At 42.5% G+C, this 25970-nt stretch overlaps 1 protein-coding gene across 4 annotated transcripts in view; it reads left to right on the top strand.

The window, feature by feature from the left end:
• Nucleotides 1-25970, top strand: part of MYOF (myoferlin) — a 175547-nt gene that overhangs the window by 109093 nt on the left and 40484 nt on the right. For all 4 annotated transcript variants that reach the window (XM_033224721.1, XM_033224716.1, XM_033224736.1 and 1 more), the window contains 13 exons: nucleotides 2386-2517; nucleotides 5574-5737; nucleotides 8044-8158; nucleotides 10566-10671; nucleotides 12139-12284; nucleotides 15266-15439; nucleotides 16386-16494; nucleotides 18231-18308; nucleotides 20281-20462; nucleotides 20556-20714; nucleotides 20832-20930; nucleotides 22167-22328; nucleotides 24351-24516. In XM_033224721.1, the coding sequence (XP_033080612.1) occupies nucleotides 2386-2517; nucleotides 5574-5737; nucleotides 8044-8158; nucleotides 10566-10671; nucleotides 12139-12284; nucleotides 15266-15439; nucleotides 16386-16494; nucleotides 18231-18308; nucleotides 20281-20462; nucleotides 20556-20714; nucleotides 20832-20930; nucleotides 22167-22328; nucleotides 24351-24516 (1792 nt within the window). The remainder of the gene's footprint in view (nucleotides 1-2385; nucleotides 2518-5573; nucleotides 5738-8043; nucleotides 8159-10565; nucleotides 10672-12138; nucleotides 12285-15265; nucleotides 15440-16385; nucleotides 16495-18230; nucleotides 18309-20280; nucleotides 20463-20555; nucleotides 20715-20831; nucleotides 20931-22166; nucleotides 22329-24350; nucleotides 24517-25970) is intronic.

Here is a 25970-nt window from a genome sequence, read left to right as displayed (position 1 = left end):
TAAGAAGAGAAAAGGCAGAGTCGGGAGAGTGTTCTCTTCAAACAAGGAGATTCTGCTAACTTTTAATAAATTTACTCATTGCTCTTTAATCAGGAGGGTGTAAATAGAATCAGAGTGATTATCTTCTTTCAAGTGTCTCTTGGTAGAATAAATTTTACTTAAGATAGAACCACAATTATAATTGACCTCAGCAGTGGGTGGAAGCAAACTGATTAATAAATAAAACTTCCCAGGGGGTGGGAGAGGAGACAAAGGCACCTTCTCTGTGTTAGGTTTTAGAAGTTAGTGGATAAACAGCAAAATGCTTTTAAGAGAATGCTTTATATATTTATTGATTTTGTTAATACTCATTACACAGTTTAGGGAGCTATTTAACTCGTGAGTTTTTTTGGTCTTGAGATCCCTTTATACTTTAGAAAAAAAAGATTGAAGACCCCAGAGAGCTTTGATTTATGTGGGTTATGCCTATCAATATTTACTGCAATAGAAATCAAAACTGATAAATTTTAAAAATATTTATTGATTTAACCATAATAACAAACCCATTACTAACATAAATTACATCAATTATGTATTTAAAATGTTAACATAATTGTTAACATAAACTATGTATTTTTACAAAATACATTTTGTGTAGTAAATCAGAAAGCAGAGTGAGACTATTTTACATTTTTGCAAACTTCTTTAATGTCTTGCTAAACAGAAACATAACTGGATTCTCTCATCTTCTTGTGCATTTAAGCTGATGGAATTAGTTATTTGGTTGAAGTATATGAAGAGTATCTGGCCTCACATAGATATGTAGTTGGAAAAGGGAGGAGTATTGTAATAACCTTTTCAGATAATTATGAATATTCATCTTTGATATAACACCAAACTCAAGTGGTAGCTTTTAAAAAGGTTAATTGCAATGTGAAACCTGAAACCATATCAATGAATTTTTCATACTCAGCTACATTAAAATCCTTGGTCTTTCTTGGACTTTGAATGACTCTTTTATTCATGCATGATTTTGTAACATAATGTACAATCATTTGGAAAATTCACGGAGTTATGTAGATCACTGAGTTATGACACATTTTATCAAACAATATTGAAAAAAATCACACTCTAAAATCACATTTGTTAATATCACTTATCAGAAAGTCTTTGTGTGTTGGGAAGCTATCAAACTTACTGTTACAGATTCAAGTTTTCCAATACTCTATTATTTTGCTTGAAAGCTTGAATTTTGTCATCACCAACAAATAAAGAGTTCTTTTCCTTGGAGTGAGAGGCTTGCTTTGTTTATGTTAAAAAAAAAAAAAAAAATGCCTGCCCCATACTCAAATTGGAATAACCACGTTTACCTGTCAATTGCAGTTTTAAGTAAAAGTGATATTTCATTTTTCAAAAATCTAGTTCAACCTACAACTCAAAAAACTGCACAAGAGCTTTTTCTCAAGAGAGCCATCATATGCCAATATGCAGCAGAAGTGCTTCACGTCTACTTCCCATGTCATCGCACAAAGTATTAACAAGACATGTATTCAAGGGTCGAGATTTAATAAGATTGGTAATCTTGTCTGGGCACAGTGGTGCACGCTTGTCATCCCAGCACTTTGGGAGGCTGAGGTGGGCGGATCATTTGAGTTCAGGAGTTCAAGACCCGACTGGGCAACATGGCAAGACCCCCTGTCTCTACAAAAAATACAAAAATTAGCCAGGCATGGTGGCATGCATCTGTAATCCCAGCTATTCTGGCAGCTGGGGTGGGAGGATTGCTTGAGCCCAGGAGGTCAAGAGTGCAGTGAGCCGAGATTGAGCCACTGTACTCCAGCAACAGAGTGAGACTCTGTCTCAAAAAAAAAATTAGTAATCTTTACTGCTTGATCAACAGAATCCTTTTATTTTTATGTTTTTGCACAGGGGAAAAGAAGGAAAAGATAATTCTTTAGTGAAACAGGACTTTTGTTTCTTTACTGAGATTGCAGTTATTATTACTATTACTTTTACTGTTACCACTAGGTCCAGTTTGGCAATCCTGCCTTGATTCCTGCTACAGTGCAGGAGTTTTTTCCACTGTTGCTTCTGCACCACCCGTGCAAGTGCCAATACAATAAAGAAGATAAATACCATGTTAGTGTTATTAGAAAAATTGTTTTGACCTCCTGAAAATGTCGCAGAGACCAGTAGGAATCTATGGATCACACTGTGAGATCTGCTGCTTTAATTGTGATTTTAATCTTTGCTGTAGGGTCATCTGGAAATGTTTTAACTGAAGCAAACATAAAATTAGACTGGTGAGAGCAATGATTAGATGTTCGCTCTGCTTTTGGCTTTAACATAATGTCACAGTCCGTGCTGTGCCTAATGTAACATCACATGCTATTGTTCATCTCACAGTATCCACAGGAGAAAAACAACGGGCCAAAGGTGCCTGTGGAGCTGCGGGTGAACATCTGGCTAGGCTTAAGTGCTGTGGAGAAGAAGTTTAACAGCTTCGCAGAAGGAACTTTCACCGTCTTTGCTGAAATGGTACCTTTAATAATTCACTATCTTTTCTTCTTTGGTCGGGGGAGGGATACTTTTAATTTTCACCTTTATGGAAAACATTTACATACCAAAAACGACCACAGCCCTCCTTACCATCCCCTAAAATCCCATCCAAGGGATCTTAACCTAAGGGGATAAGAGAAGATGCTCTTGAGATTTTATTGCCAACATCGGAACACACCATGGTGATGAACACTTTTGTGTGATAATTCCAAGAGATGACTTAGATGACTTCCACCGCAATGCTCCCAGCAGTACTGAAAATGGGTGCCTTTCTAGCTCTCAAAACTAGAACTCTGTAGTAATCTTATTGGTGCCTGATGCTGGAACACTAAGTAGAGTACACACACACACACACCAACCCAGGAGAGGGGACTCTTGAGATGTTCACATCTTGATAAGCTTACTTGGGGTAGAGGGTCTTAAAACCCCTGAAAACCCATTTCACTCTTAAGGGAAGCCTCAGATAGGCTTGTCCAGGGGCAAAAAAAAAGCTGCCTGAATACCTCAAAAACAATAGAGATCATTTGTAAAACCTTCACTGAGCTTAAAATCCACTTAGTTAATGAAAAGTCTCATTACAATTAAACCAATGAAAACAATGTTCACAAACATTTACAGCTAAAAGTAGAATTATTTTGATTTTTTTATACTATTTTTAACTCAAGTGCTTATTGACTTAAATTTACTAGATGTATTTGGTGGGTCTCTTCTGACAATTTTCAGGTGAACACCGCTCTACACATAGGCCTTCATGCTCAAATCAATGAGGAGAAGACTGTCATCATTTTAGCTAATCTAGAAATCTGTTCCTGCTACCCACTGCTATGCCTGGCAGCTGGTTCAGGACTGTGGCTCTGATCTGCTTGCTAGGCAAGACAACCCATGACCATCTTTTATTTTTACTTTTTATTAATTCAGCAGTTCCTGGCACATAATAGGTCCCACTACATGTTTATTGAAGGAATAAATAAATGATGACAATTTATCCTGCTGTCCACCCAATCATTCATTCCTCCATCCATCCATCTGTCCATCGAAGCTTTTAGGGAGTGGTGGCTTCGTGCCAGGCACTGAGCCAGGTAGCCAGGTGCTGAAGATGATGAAGAAGCCAAGCCTTGTCCTCAAGGATCTCACAGTCTATTGCAATGATTGCAAAACTGGGTATCTTGTTAAGCATGCAGACTCCAGGGGCACCCTGGGGATTCTGATTCTGTAGCTTAGGTTAGGGATTAGCACCAGTGGTGATTCCAACATGGGGCGACAGTGGGGACCACTTTAAGAAACAGTGGAATGTGTGAGAAACACACAAACAAGCCCTCGCACTCAGGCTTGGAAGTGCTAGTGAAGATAGAGGGTGTGCTGGAGGCCACGAGGGAGGCCCTGAGTGGAGGATGTTGATGTCCAGCCAGCTGGATCGTGTGGAGTAGGGGCTTCATGGCATATATAAGGAGAGGCTCATTCCTGCCTTCCGGTAGGATTTCTTGGCATCCACCTGCCCTCCAGCTCTGTGGCTGGGTCTAAACCTGGAGAAAGCAGCCCTGAGCAATGATCAACCAGTCCAAGCCTTCCTTCCACTCTTTCCCATTTTCGGATCCTTCCCTGCATAGAGTGAAGCCTGAGTTTCAACTCATGTAGAGAGATGATCACCCATTTCTGTTGTTCTGTGTGACTCACCTGTGAGTACAAGCAGAGGCACATTAATAATAATAATGGAAATTTTATTGGCTCTTGCCTTCATGTGCTAATACTAGCACTTAATTTTCTACAAAATTTCCTCCCGAGATTTCTGGGAGTCTTTGAGGTGCTTCACATGTGCTTGCTCATGAGTACTTTTTTCTTACTGTCCTGCCCTAGTCCTGCTGACTAAAGCCACAGCCCTCAAAGCCACTTGAGGCTCCCATCTCCACTGCTGCTGCTACCCTCTTGTCCATGCCAAAGTCTTTGCCTGGATTTTACTAAAGCTATGCTGGCTTCCAAGCAGAACAGCAGGAAGGTCTTGCTCTCCATTCTGTGTCCATGTCATGTGACCCCAAGCCCTAAGGTCCCTTAGGATAATAGTTCCTTTACTTTCTGCCTGAAGCGCATCTCCCCTCCAGGCTGAGAGCCAGTATCTGAGATAGGCACTACTGTGTCCTCTTGATTCCAATTTTCTAATCAGGCCCCCACTCAAATCTCCTCCTTTCTCCTTCAGCCAAAAACTTTCCTATGGCTTATGCAAATCCTCTCAGTGGATTCATCAGCAGACAATTGGAAATTCTAGTTTGGATCCAAACAGGGACACCCACCACACTGGCAAATCTCTACCCTCTCCATGGTTGCCATGATGAAGAGCAGACCATCATACATTTATAGATTCTAACTTGGAAAGCAATGCCTTAGAAGCCAGAGTCTGCCATTGCCATTCAGCCTGCTTCCCAGAGAGGCCTTGGTCTCCTTGCCACACTCCAGATGGAATTAAGGCTCATAACTTTTAGGTCCAATAAGGGCTGGGTACTAAAGGACCTTCATGTTTCAGATGGGTTTTTTGGTGGACTGCTTGGGAAAGGGCAACATTAATTGTATATTGTTTCTACAGGGAAATGTGCCCCAAGTTCTCAGCAGTAGACTTACAAATAAATTTTATAAAATCTGCTCACTCATAAGCTGAGGACTTTCATAGGTATTTAAAAGATACGGTTCACAGAACTATCTTGAGCCATTCAAAATTATAATAGAAACAATTAGGATGCTGTATCGCTATTTAAAAAGCACGTTCACAATCATTTGCACGTTTAAACTCCGAATTACTCTGTAGGAGAGGTAGCGTTATCCTCAGCTTTCAGATGAGAGCACTGAGTCTTAGAAAGGTGAATGATTTATCCAAAGTTGCATCATCAGTAACAGCTCAAATTAGGTCCATACCTTCTGAGCATAAAGCTTTATTCTGTTTTCTGTGGTTGTCTAGCCTAAGTCCTCGATTAACTTGAAAATGTATGTGCTAGCTTTATTTTTTGCTCTCTGATGGCATTTCTCCAATTTTATGTTTTTTTTAATAGTATGAAAATCAAGCTCTCATGTTTGGAAAATGGGGCACTTCTGGATTAGTAGGACGTCATAAGTTTTCTGATGTCACAGGAAAAATAAAACTCAAGAGGGAATTTTTTCTGCCTCCAAAAGGCTGGGAATGGGAAGGAGAGTGGATAGTTGATCCTGAAAGAAGGTAAGTTGTCCATTTTCTGAGTAAAAAGGATAGCAATGAGATCTTTCTCTAGAAATTGCTAAATATATTATATCTCCATCATCATTCTTGATAATATTTGTGTAACACCCACTGAGCAAAACTAAGTCCATTGAAATTTATAGAAAGTTGAAAGATGTTCCGTCATAAGACAGGCAAATATAAAAAGCACCTGGTAACTAACATTTTGAGAACTTATTATGCTTGACTGTGTCAGGCAGTATGCTGGGCACTGGCATCATCTTATTTAATCTTTACTACAGCCCTACAAGGGAGGCAGTGGCAAGAAGGATCTGAGATTTGATGCTGCTTGCAAGCAAACAAGGTCTCCCGTGACAGTTTCACAGATGCCGGCACATGACTCCTGGGTTAGAATAAAAGAACTTTATTGCCCACAGCAATAGTAATGCCAGAGTATCGATATTTGCTCGACTTCTTCATGCCCCAGTTCCCACAGAGTAACATGAAGAGCGCCAGATGACACTTGTACACACAGTGGATTGAGTTCTATGAGAGAACTCTAAGCTTAGGGGACTTGAATTTTTTATAATGGGCAGTAAGCAGGCTGGCCCTTTGCTGTGCAGAGAGACACTATCTTAGTGTTCCCTATATAAACATCTTTGAGAAGAGAGCCCATAACAAAGGTAGTCGGTGCCTGAGCTCGCAAGATGCGCAGAAACACAAGAGACTCACAGAGAATTATCTCCCAACAAGTAGTAGTAGTATCTCCACTTCACAAATGAGGAAACTGAGATCTAGAGAGATTAAATAACTTGTCCAAAGGCACATAGCTTGTCAATGATACAGTTGGGGCTAGAATCCAAGTCTAGCATGGGCACCAAAACCAGTACTCAACTATTATGCCAGGACGTCTGCAAGAAGCAGTAGGAGGTACACTGTAAGTGGATGAATTCCATATATGTGAACTACATCTCAAAAGCTGTTATTTAAAAAAAAAAATAGACAGTAGAAGGTGGTAAAGATGGTTCCCTTGGAGTCTGGGGGACACTGTAGCCTGTTTTCTAAATGTTGCCAACAACATTAGAACCAGCATTCCCTCCTCTTCTTGCCATCTTATGACAGCATCTTTGAGTTGGGAGGGAAGAAGCTTGTGAAGTTGAATTTTAAAGGCCTCCAACTAGAGTTTGGTCTCTCTGTTGTTCATTTCCTGTGATTGCATAGGCATTAGGGAGGGAGGGAGGGAAGCGAAAATACTGCTCTCTTAAGACTCAAACATGCTTGCTTGCTTGTGATTGCTTTCAATTCAGGCAGTTTGCTCTGGGTGGAGTTGGGGGAGATTAGGGAGGGAAGGGAAAATGGGGTTTGAATTGGCTGGAAGGAAGGAAGGTTAGTGAGGACAGGGAAAGGATAGGGAAATTGTGACAGAAAAAGCAGAAGGTCAAAGCATGTCAGGGCTGGATGGAATCCTAGAGGCAGCAGCCAGGGCTTTTACTCTCCTTTTTTGAGGCCCAGAGAAGGGATGCCCAATTTATATAAATGATTGGGACTATTTGTTTTTTGATTCCTTTCCTGTGCTGGATTCTAGGGGAGAATACAGCAGAGAAAAGATGCAGAAACAATAAAGGAAAAACCCCTCATTTGAGTAGGTTACCTGGCAGAAGACTTGAGTCAAAGCTGGAACCTCTGTAACTTTCCTCTGTAGGTTGTCCAAAGAATTCCAAATCCAAGAGGAAAATTAACATGGCAGAGAGTCAGTATGGATTTCCCAAATGCCCAAATGTAGTTTGGACTCTTAAATGACCTGGTTTGACTGTCTACCTAGGAACTCTCTAGAAAACTTAAACTCCTCCCTTCAGTTTGTGTTAGCAAGCCACATTTGGCTTCATGAGACTGTCTCCACTCTGTTTTAAAAAATAGCGGGGACAGCTCCCTTTTCTTTTGAACTGTTAGCCAAGAGTTTCATTGAGAAAAAGCTGAGCAGCCCCGAACTGAAACAGAAACATGGAAGGCTCTGTCTGTGGTCTCTGTAAGAAGCTGCCCACAATACTGTTTTCCCAGACCCCATCCTCGTTACTGAGAAGGAGCAACCTTGCTAATTTGAGGAGTTCTCTATGATTTAGGTCACGTTGTTCCAGCAGGCCCTTTCTTCAAAGGAATGTCAAAAGCGATCAGTACAAAGAGGAATTTGGAGTCAGAACCAACAGGGGTAAAGTGAAGAGGGAAGTGGTACCACTCCCAGGGTGTAGATGCTTCCTGAGTGTTGGCAATCGCTGAGGCTGCCAGTTACCCGGTCTCCTTGGGTAACTCGAGCCCTCCCCGCCCCGCAGCTTGCTGACTGAAGCAGATGCAGGCCACACAGAGTTCACTGATGAAGTCTATCAGAACGAGAGCCGCTACCCCGGGGGAGATTGGAAGCCAGCCGAGGACACCTACACGGATGCGGTGAGTGGCCTGCTCTGGAGAGAAACTCTCACCTGTCACCTCTGATCGCAATCTGCGGGGAACCCAGCAGCCACCTGGCTTGGGCTTTACCCTCTCCTCTGCTCCATCTTACGTTCTGAAGAGTCTTCCACTTATAGCTTAAGCCACATAAGTGCCACAATAAGTATTTTCTTTAGAATAGAAATGAGGCCTATTTAACTAGATGTTGAAACATGATATAGTTTGGATTGTGCAAACTTTTTAGGTAAATTTTTATTATCATCTAACTAGGGTTTTGTTGTTGTTTGAGGGTTTTTTGAGATGGGCTCTTTTTCCCAGGCTGAGCGTAGTGGTGCGATCATAGCTCACTCTAACCTCAAATTCGTGGGCTCAAGCAGTCCTCCTGCCTCAGCCTCCCCGGTAGCTGGGACTAGAGGGACATGCCACCATGCCAGAATAATTTTTTATTTTTTTGTAGAAATGGCTTCTTATTATGTTGCCCATGCAGGTCTTGAATTCCTGGCTTCAAGCAATCCTCCAGCCTCGGCTTCACAAAGTGCTGGGATTACAGGCATGAGACACCAAGCTTGGCCTAGTTTTTAATATTGTAACAAATGAAATGTTTCTGTCTTTAAAAAATCCAAGCAGCGTTAAAGGAAATCAAAAGTAATTCTTCTCCCCAATCCATATTCCACTCCCCGAAGATAACCACTGATGTCTGTTTTCTGTTCATAAGCAAGTATATAACGTCCTCTTTCCCTGCCTAAATAGAATTGTGTTGTACACACAGTTTCATAGCTTGTATTTTTCACATAATAATGTATCTTGGACATTTTTTATATCAATGCATATAGATCTATGACCTTTTAAAAAATGGCTGCAGAATGTTTTATTATATGTACCTACTCTAATTCATTTAATTCCCTCTTTCTGGGCATTTAGGTGCTTTTGGTTTTGAGTTGTTGGTTTTTATAAGCAATGTAACAGTGAACATCCTTAAACATACATTTTTGTATGTTTATGAAAGTTTATCTGTAGGGAAGATCCTTGCATTTGGTCTAGGTTTCAATGCATATAAAATTTTGCTAAAATTTTATAGCCTTCAAAAAGGTTTTATAAATTCATATTTTCAACAAAAATATGAGAAGCCTGTTTGCCTAAACATTCACCATCCATCCCACTTTATAACATTTGCCACATATTATAAGTGGTATCCTGTTGTTATTTCAATTTTCACTATCTTAAAGTGAAGCTGAGTATTTTTTCATGTTTATGGGCCACCTTTTTTTCCTTTGCTTAGGAACTTTCTTTTCATAATTCTCTTCAGTTTTATGCAAACTTGTCAATATTTTACATAAATTTTGCTCAGTTGTGTATGATTAACATTATGAACCTCCAGTAGCATTTCTCTGTACTCGAAAACGTGTGTCTGCCAGGTGTGGTGCGTCACATCTGTAATCCCAGCACTTTGGGAGGCTGAGGTGGGTGGATCACTGAAAGTCAGGAGTTTGAGACCAGCCTGGCCAACATAATGAAACCCCATCTATACTAAAAATACAAAAAGTAGCCAGGTGTGGTGGCGGGTGCCTGTAATCCCGGCTACTTGGGAGGCTGAGGTGGGAGAATCGCTTGAACCTGGGAAGGGAGGTTGCAGTGACTTGAGATCGCGCCACTGCACTCCAGCTTGTGTAACAGAGAAAAACTGTCTCAAAAAAGAAAAAAGAAGAAAAAAAAACAGGGCCGGGCGCAGTGGCTCACGGCTGTAATCCCAGCACTTTGGGAGGCCTAGAAGGGCGGATCGCGAGGTCAGGAGATCGAGACCATCCTGGCTAACATGGTGAAACCCCATCTCCACTAAAAATACAAAAAATTAGCTGGGCATAGTGGCGGGCGCCTGTAGTCCCAGCTCCTCGGGAGGTCGAGGCAGGAGAATGGCGTGAACCTGGGAGGCAGAGCTTGCAGTGAGCCGAAATGGCGCCACTGCCCTCCAGCCTGGGTGACAGAGCGAGACTCCATCTCAAAACAAACAAACAAACAACCATGTGTCTTTAATGTTTTGCCCATTCTCTGATGTGTTCTTTCCCATGTAACCCCTCATAAAGAGAGTTGCACTATTTCATAATATTAAGTTGAACCATAAGAAATTGCTGAGATTCAACCACTTTAACCTACAAAAACAGCAATTTCACGTGATTGAACCTAATACTATTCCCTAATAGTAAAAACAAAAGGTAGTTTAAACTAATTATTATTTAGCAATTGTGAATAAATAAAGATTAGAGATTTTTCTGAGTGAAATGGATCTCTAAGATGGTATCTAAGTAAAGGTGTGAATGCCATAGTTAAGTGAGAAACTATATCGGACCCTTTGCATCTTACTGACATTATGGCTTACCTCTCTTCTTTGTTTTTATTTTTGTTTTGTAAGAACGGCGACAAAGCAGCATCGCCCAGCGAGTTGACTTGTCCTCTAGGTTGGGAATGGGAAGATGATGCATGGTCTTATGACATAAATAGAGCGGTGGATGAGAAAGGTAAAATTGTACATCTGTGACCTGATCAGGGCTCTGCAGCAGGGCCTTGGTTAATCAGGGTAAAGGTTCCTTGGGAGAGAGGGGCCTCACTTTGGTCTACGGCAGGAGTCCCCAGTTCCCCGGGCCACAGACCGGTACCAGTTCATGGCCTGTTAGGAAAAGGGCCGCACAGCAGGAGGTGAGTGGCAGGCAAGGGAGCCTTACCATCTGAGCTCCGCCTCCTGTCAGATATGTGGCAGCATTAGATTCTAAGAGTGCGAACTCTATTGTGAACTGCATGTGACAGGGGTCTAGGTTGCGTGCTCCTTGTGGGAATCTAGCCATCCTCCCCTACCCCACAACCCTGTCCATAGAAAAATTGTCTCCCAGGGAACTGGTCCTTGGTGCAAGAAAGGTTGGGGACCGCTGGTCTGTGGCATCTGGGTCATGTGGCACCATCTGTGACTAATCAAATGTAGAATCCAAGGGACAGGCAAGTGTATGGACAAGTGCTAAGTGGGCAGGGGTGAAAAACATCAGGTGATGGGGCCAACTGGCTGGGTTTTGAGATGCTTGGGGATCCAGGATGAGAATTTGGGAGGGAGCTGGAGTCAAGATTTTCTCTATTCTAACCACACCCCATAACCTCCCTGGGAACATCACATTCAGGGCCCCCCGACTCAGAAAAGAGAACTGTAAACTACCCTTAAAGTTGTCCTATGCAGCAATGATGCAGACTATTGATACAGCTTCTGGTGTGTGTCTTTTTCTGAACCATAATTAAAGTTAAGTGAACAATAGCATTTGGAATTATCAAAAGAGAAAATCTGATTCATTTCTTTCTTTATGCATGGTGCATAGAACCGGCATTGACCCAGAAGATTTCAAATCGATTACAAGCTCTTCGCTGATCCCAATGCACACATCAGATCTTAGAATAATCGTTAGCATTTGACTGGGCAATAACTGTGGGCTAAGTATGGCCCTAAAGCTTTGCATATGTTATTTTGATAGTGTTAAAATACTGTAACCCTATCAGAAGGTGTGTTTTATCTTTACAGTGGGGAAATTGGGCCATAGGCGGGTTTACCAACTTGCTGGAAACTTATTTAGTTAACAGCCAACGTGTGGCAATGCTAGGATTTGAACCCAGGCTGTGCAACTGCACAGTCCACACGCATACCTGGTGTTTCTTCCTGCCTCTTGAACTGTGCTTTATTCTTAAGTGCACTCAATTACCGTGAATGACTGGAAGCCTAAAAGTGGGGGAGAACATGGTCACCAAGGAAGCATTTTGAGGAGCTGAATGGGAATGAGCTGTATTCTGTTTGGCTGAATATCCCAGCAAAGTGAAAACAGCCACGCATTTGGTCACGATAGTACAGAACATCTGGGGGCAGGGAGAGTGACCGAATGTTTCCTGGAGGTTTATTTGGTGATCTGGCAAATGCATCTCTTTTGGGTAACTATTCACAAACTGTGTTCCAGGCTGGGAATATGGAATCACCATTCCTCCTGATCATAAGCCCAAATCCTGGGTTGCAGCAGAGAAAATGTACCACACTCATAGACGGCGAAGGCTGGTCCGAAAACGCAAGAAAGATTTAACACAGACTGCTTCAAGCACTGCAAGGGTAAGAGAAGCAAGGGAAGGGAGCTGGACTGGGGACTCTGCCCTCCTGACCACAAAGTCCCAACTAACTAGCCATTTCTGCAGAAACTACTTGCAAATCCAGAGCCTAATACTGCACTCAAGGGTTCTCAAAGTGAGTCCACCCCAGCCAGCAATATCATCATCACCCGGGAATTCGTTCGAACTGTCCCACCCCGAACCTACTGATTTAGAAATCCTGGGGGTGGGCCCAGCCAGCTGTAGTTCAGTAGACCATCCAGGTGATTCCCAGGCAGGCTAAATGTTGAGAACTGCTACAAAGGTGTTAAAAGAAACAGAAACTATTTTGGCAGCGTAGTATAGTAGCAGTAATAGCTCAGGACTTGGAACAAGATGTGTAAAGATTCAAACCCTGAATTGCCTTTCTTTCTCATCTGCAAAATGGGAATAATATCTATACCTTTTAATTAGGGTATTGTAAGCTTTCAATGGAATAGTAATACATAGAACAGTAACACTCATAATAATAAGTGGCAGGTATAGAAGTGGCCTTCTCTAATGCTAGGTACTGAATATGCATCATCTATAGTCTGTAAGGTTTGGATTTTATGCCCATTTTACAGATAATGCTCACAGAGTTTAAATAGACTTGCGTAGGCCAAGTGTTTAGTAAGAGACAAAGCTGGTGTTGGAACCCAGGCTAAGCTAAGTCCAAACAGGAACTCTCTCTATTCCACAGAATGGGTAACTCTGGTAGGTACTATGACATTATTTTTATTAGATGGTGAGCTTCTGGAAGCAAAAATTGAGCCATAGTCATCTTTGTATCCTCCTTGCTAACTCAGAAATGTGCTCCCAGTAAATAATCGAGTCAAATAAATGAGCTAATGAATGAATGAGTCTTTTTTTTTTTAATTTAAGTTCCAAGATACATGTGTAGGACATGCAGGTTTGTTACACAGGTAAATGTGTGCCATGGTGGTTTGCTGCACCTATCAACCCATCACCTGGATATTAAACCCAGCATGCATTAACTATTCATCCTGATGCTCTCCCTCCCTCCACTCCCCGGCCCCAGTGTGTGATGTTCCACTCCCGGTGTCCATGTGTTCTCATTGTTCAGCTCCCATCTATAAGTGAGAACATGTGGTGTTTGGTTTTCTGTTCCTCTGTTTGCTGAGGATAACGGTTTCCAGCTCCATCCATGTCCCTGCAAAGGACATGATCTCATTCCTTTTTATGTCTGCGTAGTATTCCATGGTGTGTATGTACCACATTTTCTTTATCCAGTCCATCATTGATGGACATTTGGGTTGATTCCATGTCTTTGCTATTGCGAAGAGTGCTGCAGTGAAAATACGTGTGCATGTATCTTTATAATAGAATGATTTATATTCCTCTGGGTATATACCCAGTAATGGGATTGCTGGGTCAAATGGCATTTCTGGTTCTAGGTCTTTGAAGAATCGTCACACTGTCTTCCACAATGGTGGAACTAATTTACTCTCCCACCAACAGTGTAAAAGCATTCCTATTTCTCCACAGCCTCACCAGCATCTGTTGTTTCTTGACCTTTTAATCTCTGTTCTGACTAGTGTGAGATGGTATCTCATTGTGGTTTTGATTTGCATTTCTCTAGTGATCAGTGATGTTGAGCTTTTTTTCATATGTTTGTTGGCCACAGAAATGTCGTCTTTTGAGACATATCTGTTCATGTCCTTTGCCCACTTTTTAATGAGGTTTTTTTTTTTTTCCTTGTAAATTTGCTTAAATTCCTTGTGGATTCTGGATATTAGACCTTTGTCAGATGGATAGATTGCAAACATTTTCTCCCATTCTGTAGGTTTTCTGTTCACTCTGATGATAGTTTCTTTTGCTGTGCAGAAACTCCTTAGTTTAATGGATATCTCTTTATTGTTTATCCCAGGCTGATGGGGTGAGAAGTTTCTGAAGGTGCTTGAACCCTCTCCTTCCACAGGAGGGCACCAAGTTGAAGTGGGAAGAACACTGAGCCACTAGTTAGAAGGCTCAGGATATGGCCCAGCTCTACTAACGAGTATTTCTGAGACTTTGATCATGTTTCCTAACCTGCCTTACTCTTGGCTATGTGAAAATTTTCACTGCTACTATTTATGTTACTAGAGGGTCAGGTACAAAATCATGCTTAACCTGCATTTCACATTTATTCAAAGTGAAAAAAAAAGACCCAACAATAATTACCCACATGGAGCTCTCATTTCTCAGATCTGAAATATTATTCCATATTATTTTACATTTATTAAATCCAGTCATACTTTTAAGATATTTAAATCAAATTTCTGCCATGAAAATGTCAGCTGTGTGAAAGCAAAGACCCTATCTCTTCTTCACTGCGTCCTCAGCCCCTGACACGATCCCTGTCACATAGTAGGCACTCATATTTGTTAAATGAATAGAACATTGAAAACCGATACCACTGGTAAATCAGTAGTTTTTAAGCTAAAAAGTACCACATGAATATATTAGTTATTACAGAAATAACATATTTTGATCTATCACTTAATTATTAGTTATGGCAGCTATTAGCTCAGGCAAGACATTTAAACCTGGGAGGGGGCATTTGATTTTTGTCCTACATATGTAAAATGGAGATACTAATGTTTTACAAACTATATCACAATAGCAATTTTTATGAACTAATGAAGTGAGAAAACAGAAAGCAATTTGGGAAAGAATCCACTTGCTTCACCCACCCCCAAATCAGGTATGCCCACAACTGTGCTGTCATTGTCTGGTTATCTCTCCGCACTACCGCAGTCCATCAGCTCTGCAAGGCAGAGGTCCTGTCTGAGTGTTTTCTTTTCTGTATTTCTGGCTGTAGCTCAGTACCTGGCACAGAGTAGATTTTGAATACTGTGTATCTGTTGATTGATCAAATAACCTGTTTTATCAATAAAAGGAATATCATCATCATCATCATCATCATCATCATCATCATCATCAACATGTTTACTTCTGTTTTAGGCCATGGAGGAATTGGAAGACCAAGAGGGCTGGGAATATGCTTCTTTAATTGGCTGGAAATTTCATTGGAAACAACGTAGTTCAGATACCTTCCGCCGCAGACGCTGGAGGAGAAAAATGGCTCCTTCAGAAACACATGGTGCAGCTGCCATCTTTAAACTTGAAGGTGCTCTTGTAAGTACCGGGTTGCCAGAGCGCAGATCATATTGGTATAGAGAAAATATATGAGTGTTGGATACAGCACTGCCAACTCCATAGAGGTCCCTGTAACCCTGGTACTATAAGACGGCAAATATTCACAGGTTGAGGGAAAGCCACACATCCTGGGTGCTCAATACCTCAGGTGGAACGAATAGACCATTAACACAGGAGTGTTCTAAGAAATACTACTGTCGACACACCTGTTTGACCTAGCATTTTCCAAACGTGTCTGTTCCAGGACGCTTGTTTCAGGTAACATCTATTCACATCCCAGGCACAAGTTCCTTGAATCATATCTTGGAAACTGCAACTGTTCAACAAAATGTTCATACATATATTCATAAAGATACAGATGTGAAGGGGAGGAAGTCAGAAGGCTAGCTCACAAAATTAGAGAGCAATACGGAAGCACATATGGAAGCACAGTAAAGAAGTCAGCGGGGAAAAGCAGGCAGGTGGAAGGAAGGAATAGAGGATGGCAGGGGGTAATCTAAAACAATAGGGTGGTCAGGAGCCATTTCTCAATAGCCTATTTTTGTATTTCTGCACTCTGACCCCACAGTATTCTGCTACTGCTGCTCTTTCTCTTCCTTATCCCATCCTTTTTCTCCCTATTTATCCTCTACATTTTTCCTTTTTTTCCCTTTCTTTCAGCAGCAGGGTTTGGCAAACCTGGACTCGAGGTAGGAGGGCTGGCTCCCACTTCCTGCTCGGCTGCTTTCCAGCTAAGCGACTTCAGGGAAGTCACTTGCTATCCTGGGACTTATTCATCTTTTTAAAAAATGGGGTGCTTGCACGATAACATCTTTTAAAAGCTAGAATTCCATTTGTTTGTGATTCTTGCCTGTTGGTTGGTTGGTTTGCTTTTAGGCAGTGTTTATTGACTTATCTGCTAATTGACTCTGTTAATTGACTTTAGGGGGCAGACACTACAGAAGATGGGGATGAGAAGAGCCTGGAGAAACAGAAGCACAGCGCCACCACTGTGTTTGGAGCAAACACCCCCATTGTTTCCTGCAATTTTGACAGTGAGTTTTATTTTTATTTTAATTTTATTTATTTATTTACTTATTTATTCATTTTTTGAGACTGAGTCTGGCCCTATCACCCGGGCTGGAGTGCAGTGGTGCGATATCAGCTCGCTGCAACCTCCCAGGTTCAAGCGTTTCTTCTGCCTCAGCCTCCTGAGTAGCTGGGACTACAGGCACACGTCACCATGCCCAGCTAATTTTTTGTATTTTTGCATCTTCTCCATGTTAGCCAGGCTGGTCTTGACCTCCTGACCTCTCAAGACCCATCTTGGCCTCTCAAAGTGCTGGGATTATAGGCGTGAGCCACCACACCTGGCCAGCAGTGAATTTTAAACATGACTTTGTGAATTCCACTTCTGTAACTTTTATCTTAAGGAAACTCTTCAAATCACCAAATATGATTTTTAAAACCTCTTCATGCAAACGTGACTTTCATTTTCATCCTTGATGAAATGGGTTTTTAAAAATGCAGTTGAAAACCATATCATGTATAAGGTGAAGGGTGGTCAAATCACTGATTTTAACAGTCTATCTCATATGTGCTTATTCTGTCTAGTAAGCCCTCCAAAGCTGAAATTTTTAACTGGGAAAAAAGGCACAAAAAATTAAATAATGGTTGGTTTCAATAATAACCTTCAGGATTTTTGGAATGAGACAGACCTGCTCTACAATAATATTAGCAAATGCTTATATAGGTCTTAGAATGGGCTAGGAACTGTACATATTATAACTTTTTAATCCTCAACAACCCTATAAGGTAGGTGTTACTATTGTCCGCATTATACAGAAGAAGGAACCTAGGTACCGGAAGATTAAATTACTTGCCCAAAGTCTTATGGCTTATGAGCACTAGAGAGATTTGAACCAGGTAGAGCTCCCAGAATCTGTGCATGGAATCACAATGCTCTGCTATCTCACAAAGAGAGAGAGAGAAAGAAAGAGAAAGAGAGTGAATGTGTGTGTGACAGAGAGACGGAGACAGAGAGAATATAATAATAAAAGGAGTATGAATATTTTGAAATGTCAAAGAATCTTTTAGATGATAATTGTTTCCCAGATCTGATGCTGAAGTAGTATAGAAAACCCTATTTCTATAACTGCTGGAGACCCAGTTTCATTGTAAAGGTCTGTGATAATAAGTAGTACCCTAAATTTAGTTAGTTTATAACAGAGGTAATGTTTTCCTGATTGATACACTTTGCATTGAGCTTACTATAGTATTTCTTTAAAATAGGATTTTTGTTTTTAAGACCGAGTCTCACTCTGTTGCCCAGGCTGGAATGCAGTGGTGTGATCTCAGCTCACTGAAACCTCCGTCTCCAGGGTTCAAGTGATTCTTGTGCCTCAGCCTCCCGAGTAGCTAGGATTACAGACGTGCACCACCATGCCAGCTAATTTTTGTATTTTTAGTACAGACAAGGTTTTGCCATATTGACCAGGCTGGTCTCCTAACTCCTGGCCTCAAACAGTCCGCCTGCCTCAGCCTCCCAAAATGCTGGGATTACAGGCATGAGCCACCGCACCCAGCCTAAAAAATAAGTTTCATTTTACAGGAAATAGAACTACTTTGGGAGGCCACATCATCACTATTCTGTGTGCTCTTTGCTGTGGGGAATTATAATAGAGTCAAGTGACCCATTTATCAGAAACATGTATTTTTTCCAAATATTCCAGTAAAATAGCAGTTTACAGTGTTATGTTTCTTGTAAGTAATCTTCATCCTGTTTTTTTAGGAGTCTACATCTACCATCTGCGCTGCTATGTCTATCAAGCCAGAAACCTCCTGGCTTTAGACAAGGATAGCTTTTCAGGTAAAGGAAAAAAAAAATCTCCATGCTACGCATGATTACATAGCATGCTGTTTTGCTTCTGTGTTTCAGGTGAATGCTTTTGGTCATTTCTAACAACAAAAACCCTTTACATGTTGAGGTTATTTTTGCATGCTTGAAGCAAACTGCTCAGTGATTAGCTAAATCATCACTGAATGCTTTAGACACCATTGCTGGGTGCTAGTGATAACAGAAAATACTTTTGATACTAATAGATATTAATTGATTAAGTAATAAGAAGCACTGAGAAAGTGATTTCTCATCTCTGTTTATGTACATGGCTGTGTTTTCATCCCTGGACCCTCGGGTTGACTGGTAAGTTAAGATCCTTTAAGTTTTTTGTAGGCTCTCTCAAGGTATCAAAAAGATGACAAGTGTGCCCATTTGCCTACAGCACCAGGCTTTGAGCAGTTTGGAGTACATTTTAACCTCCTCCTCTGCCTGCTCCCCACATTCTCAATAACATAAAACCATGAGGCTTTGTCATCTCTTGCACTGACACCCAGCTGCTTTTGTTGCTTTGGACTGGCTCTGAGAGGAAGGCTATTGGCAAGGGACGGGGGAGGAGGGGAGAACACGCCTGTCTGGGGATTTGAGTCCTTGTTGCTGAACCATGGATAGTTCAGGCTATCTGGGGAGCATTCCACTTCGGGACTCAAAGCCCAGCAGAGTTTCCCTGGGCCTTCTATGAAAACACCTCTTAACCCATTTCCCGTTTGCCCCGAGAAATGAGTGCTGGCGGCGAACTGCACTTTTCTTCCAAACAGGAAGTGTGTTAGAGCATTTGACTGACAATCTCATGTGCTCGCATCAATTTTGAAGCGTGTTCCAAGCACTAATATTTACCAATATTTGTGAATGGTTTCCTTTTCTTACAAATTTGACCAGATTCAAGATTATCCCTGCGATATACATCTCCAACAGGGTCTTTGAAGACATTTTCAAATATTTTCCACCAGGGGGCACTCTATCACTGAAAGTTAAAAAAAGAAAAAAAAAATTTCCAAAATTCTTGACTAAAGCTTCCTAAAACTCTAAGCGCATTCCTTGCAGTTTTGGAGATAGAAGAATTATCATCAGGGCAAAAGCAAAGGGTTCATATGATGGCTCCCCTGCTAGAAACCAAGCACTTTTGGCTCATACAAGAGTTTCAGGCTAGATACTGTGTTATTTTTCAGATAGGTCAGCCCCCAGGCAACTGCAAAAAGGTTTGATGAAATTATTTAACATAAAGGAGAACATGGATTATTTCTCCATACATAATATTGATTTCTCTCCATTCTTAAGTGTAGTGAGACAAAATTTTCTGCTGTCACAGATTGTAAACTCTATGAGCATCTGAGCTTTTCCTGTTACTGTTGTACTCTTGAGACCTGGAACTCAATAAATATTTGCTGAATGAATGGATTACCATCAACATTAGAAACAACTATAATAAAAACTAGCATTTATCAAATACTTCCTATAGGACAGGCTCTGTCCCAAGTAGCTAACCTTCCTTATATCATTTCGTCCTCTCAACACTGTGAAGCAGATATTACTTTCATTGCATGGAGGAAGGGATCAACGTTTAGGAAGATTATTTTTTCCCTCAAAGTTATGCAGCAGGGGTGAAGGGTGGGTGTTGACCCCAGGTGTATCTGACTGCAGAGCCTCACTCAACCATGAGTGCAGTACTCTTGCAGAGAAAAACTGTGGGCCCCATTAACCTTGGTGGGAACATACTCCAAAGACAGGCCTCTCAGTACACATCAGGGTCTCGCTTCAGGTGCCTCTGCTGCAGTGCCAGAACCTTCCATGGGGAACTCCCTGCTCCCTAGAAACCCTGTCTCCAGGCAGGTGGTGAGAGCCCACTGTCATTATATCCAGAGGAAAAGAATATGGTTGCAGTGAGTGGTTCTGGGGAGTTAGATTTTAACCATGACCCCATTGTTATTCTCTTTTTCTGTTTTAGATCCATATGCTCATGTCTGTTTCCTCCATCGGAGCAAAACCACTGAGATCATCCATTCAACCCTGAATCCCACATGGGACCAAACAATTATATTTGATGAAGTTGAAATCTATGGGGAACCCCAAACAGTTCTGCAGAATCCACCCAAAGTTATTATGGAACTTTTTGACAATGACCAAGTGGTAGGTCATTTAGAATTTCTAAGATAACTTGGGGATGATGGAGATTTGAAGGGATGAATGTTGGGGAATTTAAGGATCACTTTGTTTCTCTAGGGCAAAGATGAATTTTTAGGACGAAGCATTTTCTCTCCTCTGGTGAAACTGAACTCAGAAATGGACATCACACCCAAACTTCTGTGGCACCCAGTAATGAATGGAGACAAAGCCTGCGGGGAAGTTCTTGTAACTGCAGAGCTGATTCTGAGGGACAAGGTACATCGCTGTGTTCTTCCTCATGTATTCTGTCAACTGCTTAAAATGCGTGTTAATTCTAGGCACTGTTTGCTCGAACTAAAGCGAGCCATTGACATACCCATGTTTGTTTCACAGGATGGCTCCAACCTTCCCATTCTTCCCCCTCAAAGGGCGCCAAATCTATACATGGTCCCCCAGGGGATCAGGCCTGTGGTCCAGCTCACTGCCATTGAGGTATGCTGCTCCCCACGTGTTACTCATCAAATCAAACAGATGTGACTGCACAGCAGGAATCTTCTGTATAGAAAATAGAATCCTGCTGTGTATTTTCTTGCTATCTCCAACTTCCTTTACAACTTGTCCAAAAACTGGAGATATTCATGGGAGTAGAAGGCTTGCTGAGGCAACAAGGAGAGGTCAATTCTAACATTCCTGAGGGCATCTAAACTCCGCATTTACTGGGAGCCAGCAGGTTTCTGAGTTTTTCAGGTCACCTGGAGAACTGGGAGAGGGAAGATGGACCAGAAGGGAATGACAGTGTATATGCCAAGAGATGGGGGCATGGCAGGGAGGCAGAGATGGAAGTTGAATGGGAGCAGTGAGCAATGTTAGCAATGTTGACATGTCAGATACAAGCTGATGACCTCAACCAGGTGGCTTGATAGACAGTGTCTGGCCCACTCTCAAGACTTTCCCCTGTCCAGTCAAGCAGCTGTTAACACCCAACATTTCCCTTTTCTGGCTGTCTTGCTAAGAGTTCTCAAAGGCTGAAGCTATCACTTCGAAATGCTTGCATGTCAGACACCGTGTTAAGAAGTTTACAGGTGGGCTGGATGCAGTGGCTCCTGCCTGTAATTCCAGCACTTTGGGAGGCCAAGGCAGGCAGCCTTGAAGTCAGGAGTTCGAGGCCAGCCTGGCCAACATGGTGAAACCCTGCCTCTACTAAAAATACAAAAATTAGCTAGGCATGGTGGCACACACCTGTAATCCCAGCTACTTGGGAGGCTGAGACAAAAATCACTTGAACTCAGGGTAGGGTAGAGGTTGCAGTGAGCCTAGTTCGTACTATTGCACTCCAGTCTGGGTGACAGAGTGAGACTCTGTCTCAAAAAAGAAAAAACAAAGAAGTTTATAGGTGATCATCAGAATAACCCCATGACAGATAATACAATCAGTCTTGTTTGTAGATGAGACATAGAGAGGTGAGTTACCTTGTCAGCGCTGACACAGCTACTAGATGGCACAGCCAGGATTTGATTCCTATACTCTTAACTGCATTGCTTTTTTAGGGGCTCAGGCAGGAGAAAGAAAGGGGCAAAACCACTTTCTTTGCATGACCTACAAGCTTACAAGGATAATGTTCAAATTAATCGTGAAGACTTTGCCAGTAATTAAGACAGAATTTTTACTTTTGAGTGTTATTTTTAAAGTGCTGGGTTACCTTCTCCTCTTTTTAAATTGTTTTCTTAGATTCTAGCTTGGGGCTTAAGAAATATGAAAAACTTCCAGATGGCTTCTATCACATCCCCCAGTCTTGTTGTGGAGTGTGGAGGAGAAAGGGTGGAATCAGTGGTGATCAAAAACCTTAAGAAGACACCCAACTTTCTAAGTTCTGTTCTCTTCATGAAAGTGGTACAGTATCGATTTTCTGTAATCACCCATGTGCGTTGAAATATGAAAGTATGTGCCTCACACACACATGCAAACACACAGAGTTTATTTCCAAAATCTGACAAATACAAAAACCCTGCGTTATATTCAGCTTGTCAATGACTTTTTTCCCCTTAAATTCTCGCACTGTGGCAATGCTTTCTTAAAGCTTCAAAGCAACTCCAGTGGCACAGAAATATCTGTGAGCAATATTTATTTATTTCTCTGGTAAACTTTCCATCTATTCGGCTATCTATTACAGGCTGTTGGTCAACCCCGTGAAGGCAGAATATTAACCCCCAGTCATGCATGGACCAGATATACCATCCCCGTCCCCTACGCCACAGCTGTGCATGCAGCAGAACCCTCTGGATAAGGACTGGCCGTCTGAGGAAGGGGCGGCTGTGGGGGAAGGTGTATGGGGTGATAGGGCCATGACCCTGGCAGCCCGTAACTGTGCCCCACCTCCAGGTGCCCCTGGGATGGCACCTTTTTTGGTCCATTGAGGCTATCCTCTGGTTGTTAAAGATGTGAGAACATTGGATCCAGTTCACAGCATCACAGACCCCGTAATACCTGGGGCAGGAAGAGGTCACCTAGTCTTTCCATTTTTAAAGAAGTTAATTTCTTAACTTTTACAAAAAAAAATTTCTTTTTTACTCTATTATATAAATAGGTGAAATAAAGACAGTTCCTTACCTTGAAGTGTTGGAAGACCTAGAACGATCCCATTCCTTTCCCTACCCGAGTCGTTTTCCTGACCTTGATGTCTCCAATACAGTGCTCTTGAACTCTAGGGTCATGTGCTCTTATTTTACAGAGGAGGAAACTGAGGCCTAAAGAGGGGAAATGATTTATCCAGTGTCATAGTGTTAGGCCATGCCTTCTATATCGCAGGGACTGTGTCCTAACTACAGTGACAGCTGCAGCGCAGGGCTTGGTGCATTCTTACTCAGTACACCTCGTCTTTAATCCTGCCGGGTGAACATTTTCACCTCTCTTATGCCCACTTCGGGGAAAACCAAGAGGTAATGAATTTACACAAGGGGACATCGCCAGCAAGTGAGTGGCCAGAGTTTGCACATAGGTCCCTCCAACCCCAAAGCCCATGTTTTCCTCCCTATCATGTGACAGTGAGTTGCCAGGATGCTTCCAGCCAGGGTCCCAAAGTGGTTGCCCCTGGGCCACTCCCCTATCCTTGTCTACTCCCCACACCTCCCCCACCTTCCAAGTTCTAGTCTAGAATCTAGCCTTGGTCAGCAGAGAAGAGAAAAACCACTCAGGTGACCTCAGCTTCTACTCCTGTGTGAAGCCAGAGATAGAAATTCACCTGAACCACATACCAAATGGGCCCCCAGGTCAGCTCATGATTCCCCAATCAGGCATTGTCACCAAAGCCACCAAACTCCATGAGAGGGAGCTGGGGGAGAAGAGGAAAAAGTAGCAATCCATTTCTGCACGGAATTTCCAGGGCGAAAAGAGTCTCAGCCACAGTTATTTCCCTTAGAAGTTCAGTTTTGTCTTGACCATTTCTAAAGTCTGCTCAGAACTTGGCTAGTAGATGACCAAAGCCCTGGGCTTGTTAGCCTTGCACATGTCCCCTCCCAGGAAGCAGAGCACAGGGAAGAGTACAGGGCAGTGACTGAGAGTAACGAGCATGGGTCAGTGATTCCACACTTACAGGACGCAGCATGGGCCAGGTACTATTCTAAGTACTCTTCACATAGAATTCAACAATATTACTATTACTCATGAAATAATGGGGGCATGGAAGGGTTAGCCAGGTGGTTCATGGTGGCAGTGCCAGAATTTGACCCAGGCAGTCTAGCTGACAGCTCACGCTCTTAAGCACTGAGCTCCTTGCCTAGCACATGAGTAACTATTGTGAGTCCTCTGGGCTATGTGGCAGAGAGAATCTGGACTGGTCCGTCAGGGGAATTTTTCTCAAAGCTGCCCTTGTCTGGTCTTGTAAAGAGAAATGAAACCTACCTTTATGACCCCCAGTTCTTGCCCAAGGAGGAATTGTACATGCCCCCGCTGGTGATCAAGGTCATCGACCACAGGCAGTTTGGGCGGAAGCCTGTCGTCGGCCAGTGCACCATCGAGCGCCTGGACCGCTTTCGCTGCGACCCATATGCAGGGAAAGAGGACATCGTCCCACAGCTCAAAGGTAACGTGCAAGTCTGTGCGGAAGTCTAAGGGCTTTTCATGCATAACTCTGATGTACTCTTTACAGACGTTCTCAAGGTAAGTCCTGGATTCATTGGCTACATTTTACAGATGAGCAAACTGTGTGAATTGCAGTGTGTTGTGTCACTTTCCTGAGGTTCTATCATTCGTACGTGGTAGAACTGGGCTGGAATCTCAGCCTCGTTTTAGGGGTGGGTGGTGTGCTCCGGGGATTCCTCTCTGAAGCGTCCTGCTCCTGGGGGAATGTAAGACTTCTTTTTTTTTTTTTTTTTTTTTTTTTGAGGCGGAGTCTTGCTCTGTCGCCCAGGCTGGAGTGCAGTGGCCGGATCTCAGCTCACTGCAAGCTCCGCCTCCCGGGTTCCCGCCATTCTCCTGCCTCAGCCTCCCAAGTAGCTGGGACTACAGGCGCCCGCCACCTCGCCCGGCTAGTTTTTTGTATTTTTAGTAGAGACAGGGTTTCACTGTGTTCGCCAGGATGGTCTCGATCTCCTGACCTCGTGATCCGCCCGTCTCGGCCTCCCAAAGAGGAAGTGTTAAGTGCTCATGAATGTTCCCTATTTACTTTTCTTTTATTTATTTATTTATTTATTTTTTATTATACTTTAAGTTCTAGGGTACATGTGCATAACACAGCAGTCTGCGATCTAACCCTATTTACTTTTCAACAAGCAGCTAGCAAAGCAGGGAGAGCTGTTCCCACATCAGTGATGGGGATGAAGTCATTTCCTCCACCTTTCGCCGAATGGTTAGGAAGCACTCATTGACTGCCACGTGCTTTTCTAGCCATCTGGGGACAGTGGGGACCAAGACAGCCGTGTTCCCCTCTCACAAAGCAAGAGTCCAGCAGGGAAGGCAAACGAGGAAGGGTGCAGTTGCAGTCCAGTGTGATAAATACCTTGATGGGGAAAACAGGAACCTCCCTGACCCCATGAACATTGAGAGAGGAGGAGATTTTATTTCAGATTGCTTTCCATCTGTTGGCCTACCTCATTATCACATATCATTAATATGTAAATGACAGAGCAGGGCATAATACTTACTTTAGATTTCCATAATAAATAATAGCTAGTGATACAGCATTTTGCAATTACCCATTCAATAGTTACTTGCTTTTAGCTTACCATGTGCTAGGGACTGTGTTAGGGGCTGGGGACTATATTGCATCAGTGCAAGAGATCCCAGGGCCCCTGGCCTCATAAATTAAACACCGTGGGAGGGCTGGAACAGCCTCATTCAGCTGATCTTTGGTGGCTTCAAGACTGAAGCAGATGTCTTCTATTTAAGCAGCTGTGTCACTAACTGGTTCTATTAAAACTTTCATGAGGGTTGGTATCGATTTTACAGAGCCTCTGAAACTCATCTGCTGTGTAGGTGTGAGCATCCTGGATCCCTGATTCAGAGAAGAGGGAGAAAATCCACAGTCACATTTAAGCA

This window comes from Trachypithecus francoisi, unplaced genomic scaffold (genome assembly GCF_009764315.1).
Source record: "Trachypithecus francoisi isolate TF-2019V2 unplaced genomic scaffold, Tfra_2.0 Contig01436, whole genome shotgun sequence".
Classification (NCBI taxonomy): domain Eukaryota; kingdom Metazoa; phylum Chordata; class Mammalia; order Primates; family Cercopithecidae; genus Trachypithecus; species Trachypithecus francoisi.
This window is presented reverse-complemented; position numbering and strand designations above follow the sequence as displayed.